At 51.1% G+C, this 19,844-nt stretch overlaps 1 protein-coding gene and 1 non-coding gene across 5 annotated transcripts in view; both read left to right on the forward strand.

Moving 5' to 3' along the window:
• EIF4G1 (eukaryotic translation initiation factor 4 gamma 1) overlaps window positions 1-19,844 on the forward strand; it is a 21,473-nt gene continuing 1,629 nt past the window's right edge. The window contains exons 1-32 of one of the 4 annotated variants that reach the window (XM_003802856.1): window positions 1-178; window positions 997-1,053; window positions 1,281-1,374; window positions 1,671-1,757; window positions 2,854-3,030; window positions 3,247-3,346; window positions 4,676-4,788; window positions 5,608-5,700; window positions 5,905-5,971; window positions 6,263-7,081; window positions 7,341-7,429; window positions 7,523-7,709; window positions 7,794-7,927; window positions 8,056-8,214; window positions 8,390-8,575; window positions 9,058-9,255; window positions 9,466-9,612; window positions 9,832-10,068; window positions 10,193-10,297; window positions 10,397-10,556; window positions 10,773-10,873; window positions 12,304-12,406; window positions 12,647-12,749; window positions 13,230-13,462; window positions 13,595-13,713; window positions 13,839-14,011; window positions 14,326-14,451; window positions 14,602-14,683; window positions 17,479-17,577; window positions 17,683-17,817; window positions 17,951-18,032; window positions 18,173-18,313. In XM_003802856.1, coding sequence (XP_003802904.1) covers window positions 1,315-1,374; window positions 1,671-1,757; window positions 2,854-3,030; window positions 3,247-3,346; window positions 4,676-4,788; window positions 5,608-5,700; window positions 5,905-5,971; window positions 6,263-7,081; window positions 7,341-7,429; window positions 7,523-7,709; window positions 7,794-7,927; window positions 8,056-8,214; window positions 8,390-8,575; window positions 9,058-9,255; window positions 9,466-9,612; window positions 9,832-10,068; window positions 10,193-10,297; window positions 10,397-10,556; window positions 10,773-10,873; window positions 12,304-12,406; window positions 12,647-12,749; window positions 13,230-13,462; window positions 13,595-13,713; window positions 13,839-14,011; window positions 14,326-14,451; window positions 14,602-14,683; window positions 17,479-17,577; window positions 17,683-17,817; window positions 17,951-18,032; window positions 18,173-18,313 — 4,615 coding nt within the window. In that variant the 5' untranslated portion in view covers window positions 1-178; window positions 997-1,053; window positions 1,281-1,314. Of the gene's footprint in view, window positions 179-965; window positions 1,054-1,280; window positions 1,375-1,670; window positions 1,758-2,853; window positions 3,031-3,246; window positions 3,347-4,675; window positions 4,789-5,151; window positions 5,275-5,607; window positions 5,701-5,904; window positions 5,972-6,262; window positions 7,082-7,340; window positions 7,430-7,522; window positions 7,710-7,793; window positions 7,928-8,055; window positions 8,215-8,386; window positions 8,576-9,057; window positions 9,256-9,465; window positions 9,613-9,831; window positions 10,069-10,192; window positions 10,298-10,396; window positions 10,557-10,772; window positions 10,874-12,303; window positions 12,407-12,646; window positions 12,750-13,229; window positions 13,463-13,594; window positions 13,714-13,838; window positions 14,012-14,325; window positions 14,452-14,601; window positions 14,684-17,478; window positions 17,578-17,682; window positions 17,818-17,950; window positions 18,033-18,172; window positions 18,314-19,844 lie in introns of those variants that run through there. The other 3 variants (XM_003802861.3, XM_023508660.1, XM_023508661.1) reach the window with 3 other exon arrangements.
• On the forward strand, window positions 10,613-10,688 carry LOC111722492. The gene has a single exon (XR_002771288.1). It is a non-coding gene; the product is annotated as a small nucleolar RNA SNORD66 (small nucleolar RNA).

Raw genomic sequence — 19,844 nt, forward strand, 5'->3', positions numbered from 1 at the left:
GCGGCGCTGGGTTCCCGGCGCGACTCCGCCCTCTGCGCCGGTCACGTGGGGGCGCCGGCTGCGCCTGCGGAGAAGCGGTGGCGGCCGAGCGGGATCTGTGCGGGGAGCCGGAAATGGTTGTGGACTACGTCTGTGCGGCTGCGTGGGGCTCGGCCGCGCGGACTGAAGGAGACTGAAGGTAAAGCCGCCATGTCCGGGCCCGACCCGGCCCCCCCACCCCCTCCCCCCGCATCCGCCGCCATCCGGGCCGGGACCGGCCACCCTGCACCGTCGCCCTGGCGCCCTGGCTCCGTGGCCCGAACCCGGGCCCCGGCCCGCCAGGGCCCGATCCCCGGCCCACGTGTGCCTGCCCTGGCCTGGCCTGGCTGCTGGGTGGGGGTGGGGAGCGCGGGGCCGGACTATGCGGGCCTCGCGGGCTGGGAGGGCGCCGGGTTCGCCGACCGCGAAATGCCACCTCCGCCCCACTCAAGGAGGCCCGGCGGCCCATGGGCGCGCAGGCACCGCGGCTCCTGGCCCACCGCCCCCTCCCCCCTTCGCGGCCGGGCCGCCGGGAAGTGACACGTTGTTCTTTGGCACTGGCCGGCGCTGCGCAGGGAGGGCGGAGGGGAGGGAGGCGGCGGTGGCGGCGGGCAGGGAGGAGCCCCCGGCCCCGCCCGCCCTCCGGGCCGACCCTCACTTGCCTGAAACCGGCTCCTCGACGGCCGCCGCCCGCCTGGCCTTTTAGGGCCTGACTCCCGTCTTTCCTGGCCTACACTTCTGGGCGGTGGCTGGCTTCGCCTCTGGCCCCGCGTGGGTGCCCCAGCGCCAGGAGTACCTTGCGTGCCCCTGGGCCAGGCCTCGAACCCGGTGTCCCCGGGTGGGGGGTGGGGACACCACGGCCGAAGCAGCTAGCTCCGTTTGTGATCCGGGAGCCTGGTGCCAGCGAGACCTGGAATTTCCGGTCTGGTTGGTCTTGGGCCCCGCAGAGCCAGGTTGATACCCTCACCTCCACCCCAGGCCCTCGGATGCCCAGAACCTGTAGGCCGCACCGTGGACTTATTCTTAATCGAGGGGGTGAGTGAGGGGACTGTTTCAGCAGGCTGGGGTGGTGGTGGTTGAGGGTGATGTGGGCTTGACAGTGTGTTGGTGGGGACATAGGCTTGATCTTTTCTGCTTCTTCACTCCCTTGGCACCTCCAGGGCTCCTTATTGAACCCAGCCCTTGCATCAACCCTTCTGTCACTCCATTTGCCTTAAGCTTGGGTCCCTTCCCCTTCTTTGAGCTCCACTCTTTCCTAACAGGTGTTGGGGGGACCCTGATGTGGCACCAAATGAAATGAACAAAGCTCCACAGTCCACAGGCCCCCCACCTGCCCCATCCCCTGGACTCCCACAGGTAATTAGGGAGGAATTAGCAGGGACTGGGGTGGGGGAGGTCAGGCAACGGGTCAGGAACAGGTTCCAACCTCTGGATTTTCCCACCCCCATCTATGTCAGGGCAAAGTGCAGCTGCCTGCTGCCAAATTGAGACAGGGCCCCTGGGCTGTCCCCATGGACTGTCACTGGGGGTGGGAGGGCTGTATGTGAATTGCTGAGGCTCTTGCCGCAGATCTGCTCCCCTTATTTCACCAGCTGGGGTTTCTGCCTCACCCGGGCTTCCCCTCTTGCTGAACTCTGGTCTCCCCCCTTCAGCCAGCGTTTCCCCCGGGGCAGACAGCGCCCGTGGTGTTCAGTACGCCACAAGCAACACAAATGAACACGCCTTCTCAGCCCCGCCAGGTGAGGGGCTGTGGGGAGGGGAATAGGGGGACCTGGGTGGGAGCTGTGGAGACCTTTGGCCGATTTAGATTTAGGATGGAAATTATGGAGACTGTCCCTGGCCCCTACCTATTCCTGACAGTTGCTTTGTGTTCTTTCATGTGGCTGGGCACTTTGTGCTGTTGATTGCTTATGATGGCTGGCCCCTTGGGTAGTATGTAGCTGATGAGGGTGGCATTACTGGGGTCCTGGTGCCTCTCAGGATTGGGGGCAGTACTTTGGGCCCTGCTGCCAACTCTTGTTTTCCTATTTCCTCCTTTTACTGGAGGTTGCCGATGCTTTGTTCCCCTGTCTGCTTTCTCTTTGGACTGTATTGAGATATACATTCCAGCTGGTTCTTGCCTTTTTCTGTTCCTCAACTTCATCCTCACAAAGTAGGAGGGTTCTTGTCCTGTTTTCTTCATTTTTTTCCCCCCTTATCACCTTGGGGATAATTTTCTTCTTTCCTGTCCCCATGTGCTCTCAGGGAGGATTCAGGTCTCTGCAGGTAATACTTCTTTCCTAATCTGGACTGTCTCCTGGTCTCCCCCTTACCCTTCACCCTAGTCAGGGACCAGATGCAGGGATTAGGGTATTCAGGGTGGGGACTTGTTTGCTGTCCAGGTCCTCAATCTGAGGTAGTGTTGCACGTTACAATTAATGAAGAGCGCATATCTGGGAGACTGGGAGACTGTTGCATGTTACAGTTAGCTCCTTAGTACCTTAGGTGGAGCAGTGCATGCTGAGGAGGGGAGTATGTTGCTCGAAAGGGCCTTACTTAGACATGCATCGGGGTGTTAGGAAGCCTCTGCAGAGGGGCAGTCTGGTGGAAGTGATAAGAGTATGCATGGTAGTGAGAGAGTAAAATATACACGGAATGCAAGTGTATATCTGAATTCAGAGGGCACGTGTGTGTGGGAAGTTGTTTAACCATCAGTTTGTCAAGTGGTACTAGGAAGGATTGATCTTCATGCTCTGAAGCTCATAGTACTTCTTTCTGGATTGTAGAGGTGTTGTAAAGTGGCTTTTTTGCTGTCCTTTTTTTCCCAATGCCAACCATTTTTCTCCTTCCTGACAGCATTTCTACCCTAGCCGGGCTCAGCCCCCAAGCAGTGCAGCCTCCCGAGTACAGAGTGCAGCCCCTGCCCGCCCTGGCCCAGCTGCCCATGTCTACCCTGCTGGATCCCAAGTAATGATGATCCCTTCCCAGATCTCCTACTCAGCCTCCCAGGGGGCCTACTACATCCCTGGACAGGTGAGGCCAGAGGCTTGGGGGATGGAAACCACAGGACCTTATATGCCAACCCTCCCTCACCCTGATCCTCCAGTTCCACCTCCCCTTCCAGAGGTGGGACTTACTTCTGGCCATTGCCCATGGTTTGCTCATCCTGTCTTGCCTTCCATTCTCTTGGGAGTCCAATATGATGCTCATAGTTCCCTCAACACCACCTCTCCCCGCTCTACCCTTCAGGGGCGTTCTACATATGTTGTCCCGACACAGCAGTACCCTGTGCAGCCAGGAGCCCCAGGCTTCTATCCAGGTGCAAGCCCTACAGAATTTGGCACCTACGGTAAGCAGGGGAGGGAGAGTCAGGGGTGAAACAGTATCCCAAAGAGCATCTCAAGTTGTGTATTGATTGCTAAGTATAGGACCCTTCTCAGGCTTTGCTTTTGGTCTAAAAATGATGGGGTTAATAGATGGTAGGGGCTTGGCACCTGTAGCACAGTGGTTATGGCACCAGCCACATACCCCAAGGGTGGCGGGTTCGAACCCAGCCTGGGCCAGCTGAACAATGACAACTGTAATAAAAAATAGCCAGGCATAGTGGTGGGTGCCTGTAGTCCCAGCTACTTGGGAGGCTGAGGCAAGAGAATTGCTTAAGCCCAAGAGTTTGAGGTCGCTGTGAGCTGTGAAGCCATGGCACTCTACTAAGGGTGACATAGTGAGACTCTGTCTCAACAACAACAACAAAAAACAGATGGTAGGGATTGGCGCTTAATATTTAACTGGTGTTGGTGGGGGAAGATTTGATCCTGTTGCTAAGAGAGTTGGAGTACTCCCTCTGTTAAAGGATGTAGGATCAGGTGCCAACTTGAGGGCCTGTCATTATTAGGCTTTCTGGTTGCGGGGAGCCCTCTTAACATAGATGTGGGAGATTTTTGTAGCTACTTTTCGTTTATATTCTAGGAGAGGATCTGTTTTTTTGTGGCAGGGGTTTCCAAGTTCTTTGATAACATCAAATTTTGAGTGTGTGCCTCTAATAATGTACGTGTTTGTACATATATGTATGTGTAATTCTAAAAAATTACACTCTTGATGGTGCTTGTTGAAAACAAGTGGCGATTATAGATGAGATTAAAGAATGCACTCCACTTTGGAGACCATAACTTTAAAGAATGAATCATCTTTAGCCCAGTTGATAATGTTACTTTTGTTTCCTTGTCCCTTTGCAAGGGGCTGGATACTGTAACTGGACTCAGATTGAGTGGAACAGGGTTAGCAAATCTCTTTTTCTCTCATTCCCAGCCAAAAACCTGAATCTGTTTCAGATTCAGAGTATGTGTGTGTGTTTTACCAGGGTGGGTTGTACGCAGAAGCGTACCTTGTGGGGTAAAAGATTTAAGTCTTCTTGGTAGCTGGTGTTTGGTAGGAAAGGGGTGCCTGCCTAGGAGATGTGTGTTTGAGGAGCATGTGGCAGTGTTAGGAATTCTTGTAAATGCAGTGCAGACTGGTTCCCCAGCTTTGACAGACACTTAACTCCCTGGGGGAGGAGGGCAGGGCAAGGGGCCGGCTGTGGGTGATGGGAGGTTCTGGGATTGGGAGGTGTTTTAAGCTGGCATTAGTATATGGTTGGGCCCTGACGCTGCCACCATTCTTCTTTTCTGTCACCCCCCCCAAGCTGGTGCCTATTATCCAGCCCAAGGAGTGCAGCAGTTTCCCACTGGTGTGGCCCCCGCCCCAGTTTTGATGAACCAGCCACCCCAGATTGCTCCCAAGAGGGAGCGTAAGACGGTAAGTAGCAGCAAGGAGCTCTGGGACATCTGGGGAGAACCAAGGTCAGGTTCCTTCAGGACATGGTGCCTGAGCAAGTTAGAACTTGAGGAAGGAGGTCTTCAGCTGAGAGTGGGCAGAGAATAGGGGCATGTGGAGTGCTCAGGCTTCTTGTAAAGTACTAAGATTTCAGCATAGGAGCAGTTCATGGGAAGACTGAAGTGGCTATCGGGGAAGTTCCCGAGAGACCTGGGCTCTGGGGGTGTGTAAGAACTGTTTGGTTTTGGGTTTCTGGTGGCTTGCCTTGGAAATGGTTTGTTTTCTGTGGCCCCGCCCCCCCGCCCCCCCAGTCCTGGAAGCTCTCAAGGCCTCCGCCTCTGCTCAGTCCTCAAGCCCTGGGCGTGGTGCCCAGAATAGGGTGCCAGAGCTGGGGAAGCCGCTGAGTCACTCTGGCTCCACCCACTGGATCTGGGCCCTGCCCCCAGAGATCAGGCAGACTAGCTACAAGTGAGCGGAATGGGTGCTGGATGGGGGTCCTGGGCCCCAGGGTGTGCAGCCTCTGACTTGGGGGCTGCTGGTGGGGTAGGGGTGAGGAAGGGAGGGGCATTGTGATGTACAGGGCTGCTCTGTGAGGTCAAGGGTCTCTTAGGGGTGGGGGCTAGGGCAGAAACTACAAGAGCAGCTGGATGGGTTGACAGTAGAACTCATGGGGTTTCTGGCACCCACCCACCTGCTTCCCAGTAGGGGGTGGGGGGCTTGGCCTGGAGTCTTAAGAGTGGGGCAGGGTGGAGAGGTGGGTTCCTCTTGTTTCCCACTCATCCTATAGCTTTCTTTCCCCAGATTCGAATTCGAGATCCAAACCAAGGAGGAAAAGATATCACAGAAGAGATCATGTCTGGGGCCCGCACTGCCTCCACTCCCACCCCTCCCCAGGTACTGTCTGCTCTTTGAGTGATCCCCTGGCCGTGATGGCTGTTCTGCCCTGGACTCCCAAGTTCCTTGATCTTTTCTTCCAACTAAGGGATTTATTTCCCTGCTTTCCTGGATTTCTAGGCAGAGCTAAAGTAAAAATGACTCTAGTAAAGAAGGGTTGTGGGACTCTTCAGTGCAAACTTGGTAACCCTTTGTGTCCTGCAGACGGGAGGCGGTATGGAGCCTCAAGCTAATGGGGAGACGCCCCAAGTTGCTGTCATTGTCCGGCCAGGTAAGGAAGGAGGTGGGATAGAGCTTTTATAGGATTAAAGGAGTGTGATAGTTTAAATGCTGAGAAGGTAGAGTGCCTTCAACTGGGTGTCAGAAGAAAATGATGTAGATTTCAGATAGTGGAAATTTGAGGGTGGGATGATGTTTGGATGAGAACGGAAAAATAGGTTAGATGGGAGAAGATTGGAGAGAGTGGGGTGTTAAGTTGGGAGTGCTTTGCTGGAGGAGGGGGAGGAACAACAGCAGTGAAGGACTTGCCTTGAGTTACTTGTTCTTTCTTCCTGTGGTACAGATGACCGGTCACAGGGAGCAATCACTGGGGTCCGGCCAGGACTGCCTGGCCCAGAACACAGCCCTTCAGAATCCCAGCCTTCATCACCTTCTCCGACCCCATCACCACCCCCAATCTTGGAGCCGGGGTCTGAGCCTAACCTCGCAGTCCTCTCTATTCCTGGAGACGCCATGACAACGGGGATGATACAAATGTCTGTAGAAGAATCAACTCCCATCTCCGATGAAACTGGGGAGCCATATTGCCTCTCTCCAGAACCCACTCCTCTTGCTGAACCTATACTGGAAGTAGAAGTGACACTTAGCAAACCAATTCCAGAATCCGAGTTTTCTTCCAGTCCTCTCCAGGTTTCTACCCCCATGGCATCTCACACAGTGGAAATTCATGAGCCTAATGGCATGGTCCCATCTGAGGATCTGGAACCAGAGGAGGAGTTAAGCCCAGAGCTTGCCCCTCTCCCTCCATCGGCTTGCCTTTCTGAGTCTCCTGTGCCCATTGCTCCCACTGCCCAACCTGAGGAACTGCTCAACGGAGCCCCCTCGCCACCAGCTGTGGACTTAAGCCCAGTCAGTGAGCCAGAGGAGCAGCCCAAGGAGGTTACTACAGCATCATTGGCCCCTGCCACCATCCTCACTGTCACTCCACCTATGGCTCCTTCAACTACTTCCCCTGCTCAGGAAGAGGAAATGGAGGAAGAGGAGGAAGAAGGAGAAGCAAGAGAAGCCGAGAGTGAGAAGACAGGAGAGGAACTGCTCCCTCCAGAGAGCACCCCTGTCCAAGCCCACTCATCCCAGAATTTGGAGGCAACAGCCACACAAGGTAAGATGGGGCTCTAGTGGAAGTGACCCTGGCTGAGGGTGTGGTTCATTGTCTTTATTGATGACCTCCCATATGCGTTACCAAATCTGAGTCAGAGAAGCCCTGTGATGGAACTTAGATTAAGGGCTATTAAGCCTAGAGAGGGTGTGAGGGAAAGAGAAAATACTATATACTGTGGTAACTTTTTATATCCCAGGAGTTAAGGGTGCTTCTTAAATTGTTGCCACCCCTGCTTTTCTTTCCTTATTTTTTAAATTAGTGGCAGTATCTGTGCCAAAGAGGAGACGGAAAATTAAGGAACTAAATAAGAAGGAGGCTGTGGGAGACCTTCTAGATGCCTTTAAGGAGGTAAGGGAGCAGAAAAGGTGGGAAGGGCAGAGTTTGGGTACAAAACAGTCAGTGGTCATTCTGCAATCAAAACTGGGATTCCTGTTGTTTCAGGTGAACCCAACAGTACCAGAGGTGGAGAATCAGCCTCCTGTAGTCAACAATCCAGGCCCAGAGTCTGAAGGCAGCAGTATGCCCTCACGGCCTGAGGAAGCAGATGAGACCTGGGACTCGAAGGAAGACAAAATTCACAATGCTGAGAACATCCAGCCTGGGGAACAGAAGTACGAATATAAGTCAGGTATGTGGAAGGAAGGATTGAGAATGACTGTTCCCATCAGGGTCCCAGGGAGACAGTGTAATTGGTTCATGCTCTTTCTTGCAGATCAGTGGAAGCCTCTAAACCTTGAGGAGAAAAAGCGTTATGATCGTGAGTTCCTGCTTGGCTTTCAGTTTATCTTTGCCAGCATGCAGAAGCCAGAGGGACTGCCCCACATCAGTGATGTGGTGCTGGACAAGGTTGGTGGCTTGAGAGGGTAGAAGGCTAAGTTTGGGTTGGATAGATTAGGGAGGAGCCTGAGGTAGGTCGTAAAAGTGTGGTCAGTATCCCTAACCTACTTCTGAGACCTTCCCTGCCCTCTTTGCAGGCCAACAAAACACCACTTCGGCCGCTGGATCCTACCAGACTACAAGGCATAAATTGTGGCCCAGACTTCACTCCATCCTTTGCCAACCTTGGCAGACCAGCACTTAGCACCCGTGGGCCCCCAAGGGGTGGGCCAGGTGGGGAGCTGCCCCGCGGGCCGGTGAGTGGGGCTGGCTAAGGGAAGGGGGGAGGTGGGGAAGGGACAGGGTTGAGTGGCTCCCTTGCATGTCATTGCCAGGCGGGGAGCAGTTTGTCCTGGAGATGTGTGGTAGTGGTGGCGTGTATTATGCTGACTGGTTCTCTGTTTTCTCTTGTCCTTGTCCCTTGCTTAGCAGGCTGGCTTAGGACCCCGACGCTCTCAGCAGGGCCCCCGAAAGGAACCACGTAAGATCATTGCCACAGTGTTAATGACCGAGGATATAAAACTGAACAAAGCAGAAAAGGCCTGGAAACCCAGCAGCAAGCGGACAGCAGCTGATAAAGACCGAGGGGAAGAGGATGCTGATGGCAGCAAGACCCAGGTACTGGCAGGTCCTACTTTTGGTCTCCATTTCCTTTCTTTTCTTTTTTTTTGAGTCAGAGCCTCAAGCCATTGCCCTGGGTAGAATGCCGTGGCATCACAGTTCACAGCAGCCGCCAACTCCTGGGCTTAAGCTATTTATTCTCTTGCCTCAGCCTCAGCCTCCCAAGTAGCTGGGACTATAGGCGCCCGCCACAGTGCCTGGCTATTTTTTGGTTGTAGTTGTCATTGTCGTTTGGCAGGCCCAGGCTGGATTTGAACCCTCCAGCTCTGGTGTATGTGGCTGGCCACTTGAGCTACAGGTGGCTGAGCCTCCCATTTCCTTTCTTCAAGATCTCACACCAGAGCCAACTTTGCTCTCTTTGTGACTATCCTTATTACTAACATCTGCCTAAGTCCCTACCACCCTCTCCTGTCCTTCATAGTGGCCTCTGTTCTTCTGAGAACCTCACCGGATCCTTTGTGTTTGTCTCCTCTCCCTAGGACCTGTTTCGTAGGGTGCGCTCCATCCTGAATAAGCTGACACCCCAGATGTTCCAGCAGCTGATGAAGCAAGTAACACAGCTGGCCATTGACACTGAGGAACGGCTCAAAGGGGTCATTGACCTCATCTTTGAGAAGGCCATTTCAGAGCCCAACTTCTCTGTGGCCTATGCCAACATGTGCCGCTGCCTCATGGCGGTTAGTTTCCACTGTCTTCTAAATCTTGTGGTCTAGTTTTCCACTTTGTTCCCAAGATGCCTTGAGTCTAGCTTCTTGATTCTCCTGCATCTGTGCTGTTGATGGCAGCTAGAAGGGGCCAGAGGTCTTACTAGGTCAGTTAGTTATAGACTCTTGGAGGGCTTTCCCTGCCCCAGACTAGTCTGAATGTGACATTTTTTTGACCAACAGCTGAAAGTGCCCACTACCGAAAAGCCAACGGTGACTGTGAACTTCCGAAAACTCTTGTTGAATCGATGTCAGAAGGAATTTGAGAAAGACAAAGATGATGATGAGGTTTTTGAGAAGAAGCAAAAAGAGATGGATGAAGCTGCTACGGTGAGAGAAAACCCACTGCCAGTTCAGCTCCCTACACATCTCACTCGACTGTAGAGTTCAGGGTGGAGATAGTGTTAACTGGGGGTAGGGAGGCTCTCTGCCCCCAGGCCTGAGAATGCGTACTGCCAGGTTTTGGATATCCAGATGGTAGAGGAGAAGAGAAGGGTTTTAGCTGAATGGCTTGGTATCTTGACATGGTCCCTGCCCCATGACTGGCAGGCAGAGGAACGAGGACGTCTGAAGGAAGAGTTGGAAGAGGCTCGGGACATAGCCCGGCGGCGCTCTTTAGGGAATATCAAGTTTATTGGGGAATTATTCAAGCTGAAGATGTTAACAGAGGCGATAATGCACGACTGTGTGGTCAAACTACTAAAGAACCATGATGAGGAGTCTCTTGAGTGCCTTTGCCGTCTGCTTACCACCATTGGCAAAGACCTGGACTTTGAAAAAGCCAAGGTAGGGGTCCTTGAATGTGGAGGGGAAGGGCTGAAGAACAAGGGGCTGAGGGCCTGAGTGGGGCAGGGCCTATATAGTTAGAGGTGAGATGTTAAAATTTCCTGGTCCTTTTGCTCCTCTCCAGCCCCGAATGGATCAGTATTTCAACCAGATGGAGAAAATCATTAAAGAAAAGAAGACATCATCTCGCATACGCTTTATGCTGCAGGACGTGCTGGATCTACGAGGGGTATGTGTCCCTTCCCCTACCAAACCACTGCCCTCTGGGTCTCAACTCTCTTGTCTGTCCCTCCCTGACAATTAAGTGACTGGCCTTGTGTCCCCACAGAGCAACTGGGTGCCGCGCCGAGGAGATCAGGGTCCCAAGACTATTGACCAGATCCACAAGGAGGCAGAGATGGAGGAGCACCGGGAGCACATCAAAGTGCAGCAGCTCATGGCCAAGGGCAGTGACAAGCGCCGGGGTGGCCCTCCAGGCCCACCTATCAGTGAGTCTGAGGCTAGATTAAGGAGGGTGCAATGAAGGGACTTGAGAGGTTGTGCTTTCCTCTGATGACTTCATGTTAGTGCCACGTGTCTGGGCCACTGAGACCCCATGATGGAACTGAGGATCTGAGGAAAGGAGGCTAAGGGTGGCTCAAGAAGAAGGGGCCGTTAGGATCTACTCATTGTATTGTGTTCCCCATCCCCCTTTTTTGTCTCAGGCCGTGGCCTGCCACTTGTGGACGATGGTGGCTGGAACACAGTCCCCATCAGCAAAGGCAGCCGCCCCATTGATACCTCACGGCTCACCAAGATCACCAAGGTAGGGGTGGGTACATTGGGGTAATGCCGGTGAGGCAGAGGGGTAAAGAGGGACCAAATAGGCATTAAGCTCAAGTTTGGATCCTAGTCTGCTCATTTTTCTAAGATTGTGAAGGTCACAGTGAATTTTTCGTCTTAGACTAACTGGTTAGTTGCGAGACAGGACTGCCAGTTCCCTGGGGGTCATACCAGTTTGCTAACCTCAGTTTGCCATTGGTTAGCAAACTGATAAGTATACCAGGGCCAGCCTGTTGGCTGCTTCTATGTATCTTATGAGGTAGGATTGGTTTTCATGTTTTTAAATGGTTGAGGAAAATCAAAATCTATATGGCAATATGTGATGTGGAAATCAAATCAAAAAAAAATTTTTTTTTTTTGGCTTGGCACCTGTGGCTCAAGAGGCTAAGGCACCAGCCACGTACACCTGAGCTGGTGGGTTCGAATCCAGCCTGGGCCCGCCAAACGATGATGGCTGCAACCAAAAAAACAAAAAAATAGCTGGGCGTTGTGGCGGGCACCTGTAGTCCCAGCTACTTGGGAGGTGGTGGCAGAAGACTCGCTTGAGCCCAGGAGTTGGAGGTTGCTGTGAGCTGTGATGCCATAGCACTCTACTCAGGGAAACAGCTTGAGGCTCTATCTCAATAAATAAATAAATAAAAAGTTTTTTGTTTTGTTTTGTTTTGTTTTTTTGAGACAGAGTCTCACTTTGTCGCCCTTAGAGTGCCGTGGCGTCACAGCAACCTCCAGCTCTTGGGCTTAGGTGATTCTCTTACCTCAGACTCCTAAGTAGCTGGGATTACAGGCGCCCACCACAACACTTGGCTATTTTTTTGTTGCAGTTTGGCTGGGGCTGGGTTTGAACCTGGCACCCTTGGTATATGGGGCTGGTGCCCTACTCACTGAGCCACAGGCACCGCCCCCAATTTTTTTTTTTTTTTTTTGAGACAAAGTCTCACTATGCTGCCCTCAACACAGCTCATAGCAACCTCAAACTCTTGGGCTTAAGTGATTCTCTTGCCTCGGCCTCCTAAGTACCTGGGACTACAGGTGCCCACCACAATGCTTGGCTATTTTTTTGTTACAGTTGTTTAGCTGGCCTGGGCTGGGTTAGAACCCACCACCCTTAGTGTATGTGGCTGGTGCTGTAACTGCCGCACTATGAGCACTGAGCCGAAAATCAAATAAAATTTAAATTTCAGTGTCCATAAATGAAGTTTTATTAGAACACAGTCATTCTTTTAAATATTATCTAAGGTACTTTTATATTATAGTGGTAGAACGGACTAGTTAAAATAGGCTGTCTGGCTCTTCCCAGAAAAAGTTTGATACCTGGTCTGGGCCATTCACTACATCTGTGGCTGTGTAATGGAGCTGCAGGTTAAGGGATTCAGCCAGGGCAGACCCATGACTCTCCTCCCTTTCCTCTTTCAGCCTGGCTCCATTGATTCCAACAACCAGCTCTTTGCACCTGGAGGGCGACTGAGCTGGGGCAAGGGCAGCAGCGGAGGCTCAGGAGCCAAGCCCTCAGATGCAGGTACAGAGGCTGCCGTGAGAAGGTAGTGGGTTATTAATTTTAGCTCCCTTGAGGGCAGAACCTTACCCGTGAGTAAGGTTTCCAGTACAGGGTGGTTAGGTACATAGGAGGCATGTGTATGGTTCCAGAGATTGAACTGCTTCATTCTTGGGACTGGGACCACATGTCCTAAACTGGCAAATAGAGGAGGGGATGCAAGAAAATAGAAGACATTATAATCTGGGTTTTCTGCTTTCTCAGCATCAGAAGCTTCTCGTCCAGCTACTAGTACTTTGAATCGCTTCTCAGCCCTTCAACAAGCAGTACCCACAGAAAGCACAGACAATAGACGTGTGGTACAGAGGTGAGGTTTCCTATGTGTCGTGTTCTTCACATGGAGTTCTATGGTTGGGTTGTGGTTGTTGCTGTAGGATGGGAATTTCCTTTTTTTTTTGAGACAGAATCTCTTTTTGTCACTCCTGGTAGAGTGCCATGGCATCGTAGCTCACAGCAACCTCAAACTATTAGGCTCAAGTGATCCTCTTGCTTCAGCCTCCCAAGTAGCTGGGACTACAGGTGCCTGCCACAACAATGCCCAGCTATTTTTAGAGACCTTATTTTTAGGGTTTCGCTCTTGCTTAGACTGGTCTCAAACTCCTGAGCTCAGGCAGTCCACCCATCTTGGCCTCCCAGAGTGCTAGAAGATGGGAGTTTCTTGACCTTGCTGTTTTCTGAGCCCATGATGTACTCATTATGCCATTAGAAAGGCCCAGCAGTTGCTCCGCCTATTGGGAGCATGGAGGGCCTGGGTAGTAAGGTGAGAGACAATGTACCTTTTTTCTAGGAGTAGCTTGAGCCGAGAACGAGGCGAGAAAGCTGGGGACCGGGGAGACCGCCTAGAGCGGAGTGAACGGGGAAGTGACCGTGGGGACCGGCTTGATCGTGCACGGACACCTGCCACCAAGCGGAGCTTCAGCAAGGAAGTGGAGGAGCGGAGTAGAGAGCGGCCCTCCCAGCCTGAGGGACTGCGCAAGGCAGCTAGCCTCACAGAGGATCGGGACCGTGGGCGGGATGCTGGTGAGGGGCTGGCAGAGGATTGGAGGGGCGGGAATGGTGTTGGCTGGCTTGGGCCTAGCTGCTCCCAAACTCCACACCCTGTGTGCTGAGGAGGCTGGAACTGAAGAGTCATTCTGATCTGTGTTCTCCCAGTGAAGCGAGAAGCCACCCTTCCCCCAGTAAGCCCCCCGAAGGCTGCACTGTCTGAGGAGGAGTTGGAGAAGAAATCTAAGGCCATCATTGAAGAATACCTCCATCTCAATGACATGAAGGTAGATAGTGGAAGGGGTCTGAGTGATTGAGCAGGGGGCAAGGAATAGGCTATGCTGATAGGCATGGGGCATCAGGTCTGGGCCAGACAGTGACAACTCTCCCTGCTGTGCCCTGTGCCTCTCAGGAGGCAGTACAGTGTGTGCAGGAGCTGGCTTCACCCTCCCTGCTCTTCATCTTTGTCCGGCATGGTGTTGAGTCTACACTGGAGCGTAGTGCCATTGCTCGCGAGCGTGTGGGGCAGCTGTTGCATCAGCTGCTCTGTGCCGGACACCTCTCCACTGCTCAGTGCTACCAAGGGTATGACCAGCTCCTTGAGGGCCTCCTATTTTTATGGACCCTTCCTTTGTGGGGCCCCTTCAACCTTGTGTGAGAATGCAGGCTTCTCAATTATCTTGGTCAACACTGTTAAGGGGGTGGTGGTGAAGAGGGTGGACAACCCAAGGGCAAGAAGATGGCCTCAGCAATAATTGCCCCATGTTTAGAAAATTGTTGCCAGGGTTCAGGTCCGTAGTCAATTGTTAATAGCCGTACTATCCTTTGTTTCCCTAGAAGGAGAGGAGCAGCCTGACTTATTTTCCCTAGAACGTCCTGACTTTGAATTCTCTTTGTAGGCTGTATGAAATCCTGGAATTGGCTGAAGACATGGAAATTGACATCCCCCATGTGTGGCTCTACCTAGCGGAACTAATAACACCCATTCTGCAGGAAGGCGGAGTGCCCATGGGGGAGCTATTCCGGTAAGTCCCCCTTGGTGGAATTTGGGAAGGTAAAGACAGGAGGAAGTGGTGGGGGAGGTACGGGAGGTTCAATAGGTTCGATGCTAGGGTTTGGAGATGGAGTAGTGTTGAGGGAGCTATGGAGGCTATCAACGTTTTTTCCTCTTGTAGGGAGATTACAAAGCCTTTGAGACCCCTGGGCAAGGCTGCTTCCCTGTTGCTACAGATTCTGGGCCTCCTGTGCAAAAGCATGGTGAGTGAGGGCCTTTTCTGAGGGTCATGTGTGCAGGACTACTCTCACCGTGCAGTTTTGGCTGCCTGAGGTGACCTTGAAGCCTCATAGTCTTGTTGGTGGGATAGAATATGGTAATGACAGTACCATGCTGGTACCTGGGAGAGGAAATGTTGAGGTGGGCAATCTTTCTCAGGCAAGTTCTTGTCATGCACTGTGACCAAGACTAGAGGAGGATGGCAAGCTAAGACCCTAGGGGGTGGCTGAGTTAGGAGAATCACTTGAGCCCGAGAGTTTGAGGTTGCTGTGAGCTATGACATTCTACCAAGGACAACAAAGTGAGACTGTGTCTCAAAAAAAGCCCCTAAGGGGTCAGGTTTTTTTTTTTTTTTTAAAAAACACAGTCTTCTTACCTAAGCTGGAGTGTTGTAACACTAGCCTAGCTCACAGCAACCTCAATTGCCTGGATTCAGGTGATCCTCCTGCCTCAGCCTCCTGAGTAGCTGGGACTACAGGTGCCAGCCATGACACCTGGCTAATTTTTTTTTTTTTAGTTGAGGCAGGGTCTTGGCTCTTGGTTAGGCTGGTCTTGAACTCCTGAGCTCAAGCAGTCCTAATGCTTTGGCCACTCCCAGAGTGCTAAGAATACAGGCGTGAGCCCCTGCACCCAGCCCTGATGGATCAGTCGATCAATTGATTAATTCATTAAGATTCAACTAGTGTTTCTTTGAGCACTTAAAATACTAAGCACTGAGGACACAGCAGTGAATTAAAACAGGAAACAAGTTGATAGAGGAAAAACATAGAAATGACAGGTTAATAAAAGCAATTGTGTGAAGTAAAGTGTGAAATAGACTGGTTGAAATGGAATGGAGGTGTCTTAAGTACTATGAGGTTGCAAGAGAGTATTTGTCAGTATTCATGACTTTCATGACTTCTACGAAATATAAAGGCAGTAAGTTGGAGAAAGGCAGGTTTGGTGTGGTACTTAGTGAGAGGGTTGGGATATGCAGTTTCAAAAGAAATTGGAACCTGGAAGAATGAGGTTTTGGATTGCAATGAATTGTTCCCTCGCCAGCATTATATAATCCTATTTACCCAGACGTTCTTTTTTTTTTTTTTTTAAGAAATAAGTGTATTGCACTGTTTAGGTATTTCATGGAATCCATGTGTTATAGATTAAAGACATGCACTGTTAAGAAAGAAAAGACTTAGGCCTGTTAAAAATGCAATTTATCTGGTTTGGTGCCTGTAGCAAAAAAAACAATGCAATATATTTATTGGCTTGGTGCCCGTAGCTCAGTGAGTAGGATGCCAGCCATATACACTGGTTCAATCTTGGCGTAGACCTGCTAAAACACCAATGACAACTCCAACCAGGAGATAGCCTGGCGTTGTGGTGGGTGCCTGTAGACTCAGCTGCTTGGGAGGCTGAAGCAAGAGAATTGCTTAAACCCAAGAGTTTGAGGTTGCTGTGAGCTGTGACACCATGGCACTCTACCAGTGGCCACATAGTGAGACTCTGTCTTAAAAAAAAAAAATGCAATATATCAACTGTGAGACGACTCAGCTTTTAGTGGTGAAAAGGTGGGCAAGTTGAAAGTCTGTGAACTACTTTTTTTTTTTCTTTGAGACAGAGCCTCAAGCTGTCCCCCTGGGTAGAGTGCTGTGGCATCTCAGCTCACAGCAACCTCCCAACTCCTGGGCTCAAGCGAGTCTCCTGCCTCACCCTCCCAAGTAGCTGGGACCACAGGCGCCCGCCACAACGCCCGGCTATTTTTTTTTTTTTTGGTTGCAGCCGTCGTCGTTGGCGGGCCCTGGCTGGATTCGAACCCGCCACCTTGGGTGTACGTGGCTGGCACCTTAGCCACTTGAGCCACAGGCGCTGAGCCAACTACTTTAATCTTGTTAAGGGCCAGTGCCGTCCTGAATATCAATCATGAAGGAGTAATGCCTACACGGCCTCTTGGCTCTTACAGAAAATGCTTACAGTTCCCACAAACTGCTGTTTTTGTGAGAATTTCTAATTTACATTGGAGAGGAAGCATAGATATGCTTCTAAGATTTTCTGGATTAAGGAAACAAGCATATTTGTTAGAAGTACTCCTTTTCTGGCTCGGCACCTATAGCTCAACCGGCTAAGGCGCCAGCCACGTACACCTAAGGTGGCGGGTTCGAATCCCCAGCCCGGACCGCCAAAGCAACAATGACGGCTGCAACCAAAAAATAGCTGGGCGTTGTGGCGGGCGCCTGTGGTCCCAGCTACTTGGGAGGCGGAGGCAGGAGACTCGCTTGAGCCCAGGAGTTGGAGGTTGCTGTGAGCTGTAAAGCCACAGCACTCTACCCAGGGGGACAGCTTAAGGCTCTGTCTCAAAAAAAAAAAAAAAAAAGAAGTACTCCTTTTCTGTAAGTAAGCATTTATTGCTTGGACTAATGAAAAAACCAAGCTGTTGCAGGAAAAGAAATGTAGGTGACATTAGAAGGCTAAGATGAAGTATTTGGATGTTTGCCTTTGAGAATCCTGCAAAACCTAATTGACATTTTTTCCTAGAGGCTCTTAGGTTATTTTCCCTACCCTTGTGTCATAGCACTGTGGTGGATGAGTTCTTACTTGTTTGAGTGGTTATTTGACTAACATCTATTTCCTGCGCTAGACTGTAGACATGGGAGGATTGTTCCTGTTGGTACCTCTGTGGCCTCCTTAGCTCCTAGCAGGTACCTAGTAGGCCTTCAGTAAATATTATTGGATGACTGTTGTGCAGCTGTTAGGTCCTTGGAGAAAGAAAGGGTTGCTAAGTTGATTTTCTGCTTTCCAGGGTCCCAAAAAAGTGGGGACACTGTGGCGAGAAGCTGGGCTCAGCTGGAAAGAATTTCTACCTGAAGGCCAGGACGTTGGTGCATTCGTCGCTAAACAGGTTTGGGGCTGGAGTTAGGTTAAATTTGGGGCTAGCCAGTCTTCTCTATCTTCATCTCTCACACCGTGCACTCTCTCTTTTCACTGTGGGCTTTTTTGGTTGCAGAAGGTGGAGTATACTCTGGGAGAGGAGTCAGAAGCCCTTGGCCAGAGGGCACTGCCTTCTGAGGAGCTGACCAAGCAGCTAGAGAAGCTGCTGAAGGAGGGCAGCAGTAACCAGCGGGTGTTAGACTGGATAGAGGTATATTTCTTGTGGACACCAGGGGAGGCAGGGTAAAGGAGAAAGATCTCTTAGGGCAGAGTTGGGGGTGGCAAGAATGAAGACGTAAGGGTACAATTTAGAACTTTTGGGCCATTTGTTTTCTCTTCCACAGGCCAACCTTAGTGAGCAGCAGATAGCATCCAACACATTAGTTCGAGCCCTCATGACAGCTGTCTGCTATTCTGCAATCATCTGTAAGAGGAGTTGAGGGAGAGGGCAGGGCGAGGGTGGGCCAAAAAGGCAAATGAATGGAGGGGAGTTTCAGTTTACCTCCTGCTTTGGAACAGCTAAGGGTGCATTATTCTATTTACCATCCCTGTCTTCTTCCCTGTAGTTGAGATTCCCCTCCGAGTGGATGTTGCAGTGCTGAAAGTGCGAGCGAAACTGCTACAGAAATACCTGTGTGACGAGCAGAAGGAGTTGCAGGCACTCTATGCCCTCCAGGCCCTTGTAGTGACCTTAGACCAGCCCCCCAGTAAGAGCCAGGCCCCAGGGATGGGTGGGGGGACTGCCAGATAGCAGGGTATAGTCTTGGAAAGGTCTCAACCCAAGAAAGATGGGTAGTCGTTGGAGAGCAAAATGTCCTTCTGGTTTTGATTCCTTCCCCTGTGTTTGTGTCTTTGTCTGTAAGCAGAAGGAATGAGACTTGGCCCCGACGATTAATTGACTACCTGCTTTGTGCCTAGTGATCTGTTAGATGCCACCAGTGTAGGGATGGTAAATGACACAGCATCTACTACCTTTTTCTGATATAGAGTTGAAATGCTTTACTTAATTTTGCCTCATTTAATTCTCACAGCTGTTATTCAGAATAGATGGTATTATCCCCATTTTCCATATTGGGAGACCAAGGACTAGGTTACCATGTCTGAGGTGATGCATTCAACACAGCTACATGTCAGGGCATGGGATGTTCATTGTACTAAGTCAGGCATAGTTCCTGTGCTGCATGATGTCAGTAGCATGTGAGTGTGGGAAGCTGGGTGTGCTGTGGGGGGAAGTATACCTGGTCTGAGGGATGATGAGCGGGAATTAGTTAAATGATAAACAGAGGAGGGACACTTTAAAAAAGGCATTATGTGTGTGCCTTCTGAGGCAGGAAGAACTTTAACACAAGAGAAAGAACTATTGAAGGAAGGCCAGTGAGGGAGAATGCAGCAACCAGTCAGGCAAAAAGGGCCCAGAGTGATGAACCTGGCCTGGGCATGCAGGGCTGTGTGACCCATGGTGAGAGTTTTAGGCTTTAACCGAAGGGCTGGAAAGGGCCTTGGTAGAATTTTAGGCAAGGAATAATTGATTTTAGTTTTTAGGTCATCCTGGCTGTGGTGGGAAGAATGGTTTGGCATGGAGTGAGAGTGAGCCTTGCTAGTAATTGATGGAAATGGGGAAAGAGCTTCAGATTCAAGGGCTGCTTAGAAAATGGAATTGACAGCTAGCTTTCAGTTACACTGGCCTGTGATGGGGCCTGGAGAGAGATTAAAAGCCCTGGATGACTCCCAGGATACGTCTTAAACTAGAATGTGTTTAAGGCATGGTGCTGTTCACTGTGGTAGGGAACACTGGACCAAGCTGAGCTTTTGGTCCCTGGGCTGGGAAATGGGTAGCTGGTTATCTATTTATAGAGGAAGAAATTGTGGCAAGAGGCAGCTTGGTGAGTTGCTGGCACAGAGTAACGTCTAAGTCACAAAAGGAAAGGGGCTTACTAGAGGGAGAGTGTTGAGGGCCTGGGATAGAAATGTGAGGGACATGGAGGGGTTTGGGATACAGTTAGGGACCAATGGACAGGCCTCATAAACGAATAGATTGTAGAAGAGGGAAATAGTCAGGAGCTACAGAGAGTTCCATAGGAGCAGACCTGAAAATTAACACCCCACCCCCATAATTTGGAACATGGAGCCTAACTTGGCAAAAACAGTATGGAATAAATTGGAAAGGACTGGGAAATACTTGACTGTGACAGGAAAGAAAACAGCAAGTGTAGACAAATCTTTAGCTGTAAGAGATAG

The sequence above is a fragment of the Otolemur garnettii genome, unplaced genomic scaffold (genome assembly GCF_000181295.1).
Source record: "Otolemur garnettii isolate 467f Iridium unplaced genomic scaffold, OtoGar3 scaffold00263, whole genome shotgun sequence".
NCBI lineage: Eukaryota > Metazoa > Chordata > Mammalia > Primates > Galagidae > Otolemur > Otolemur garnettii.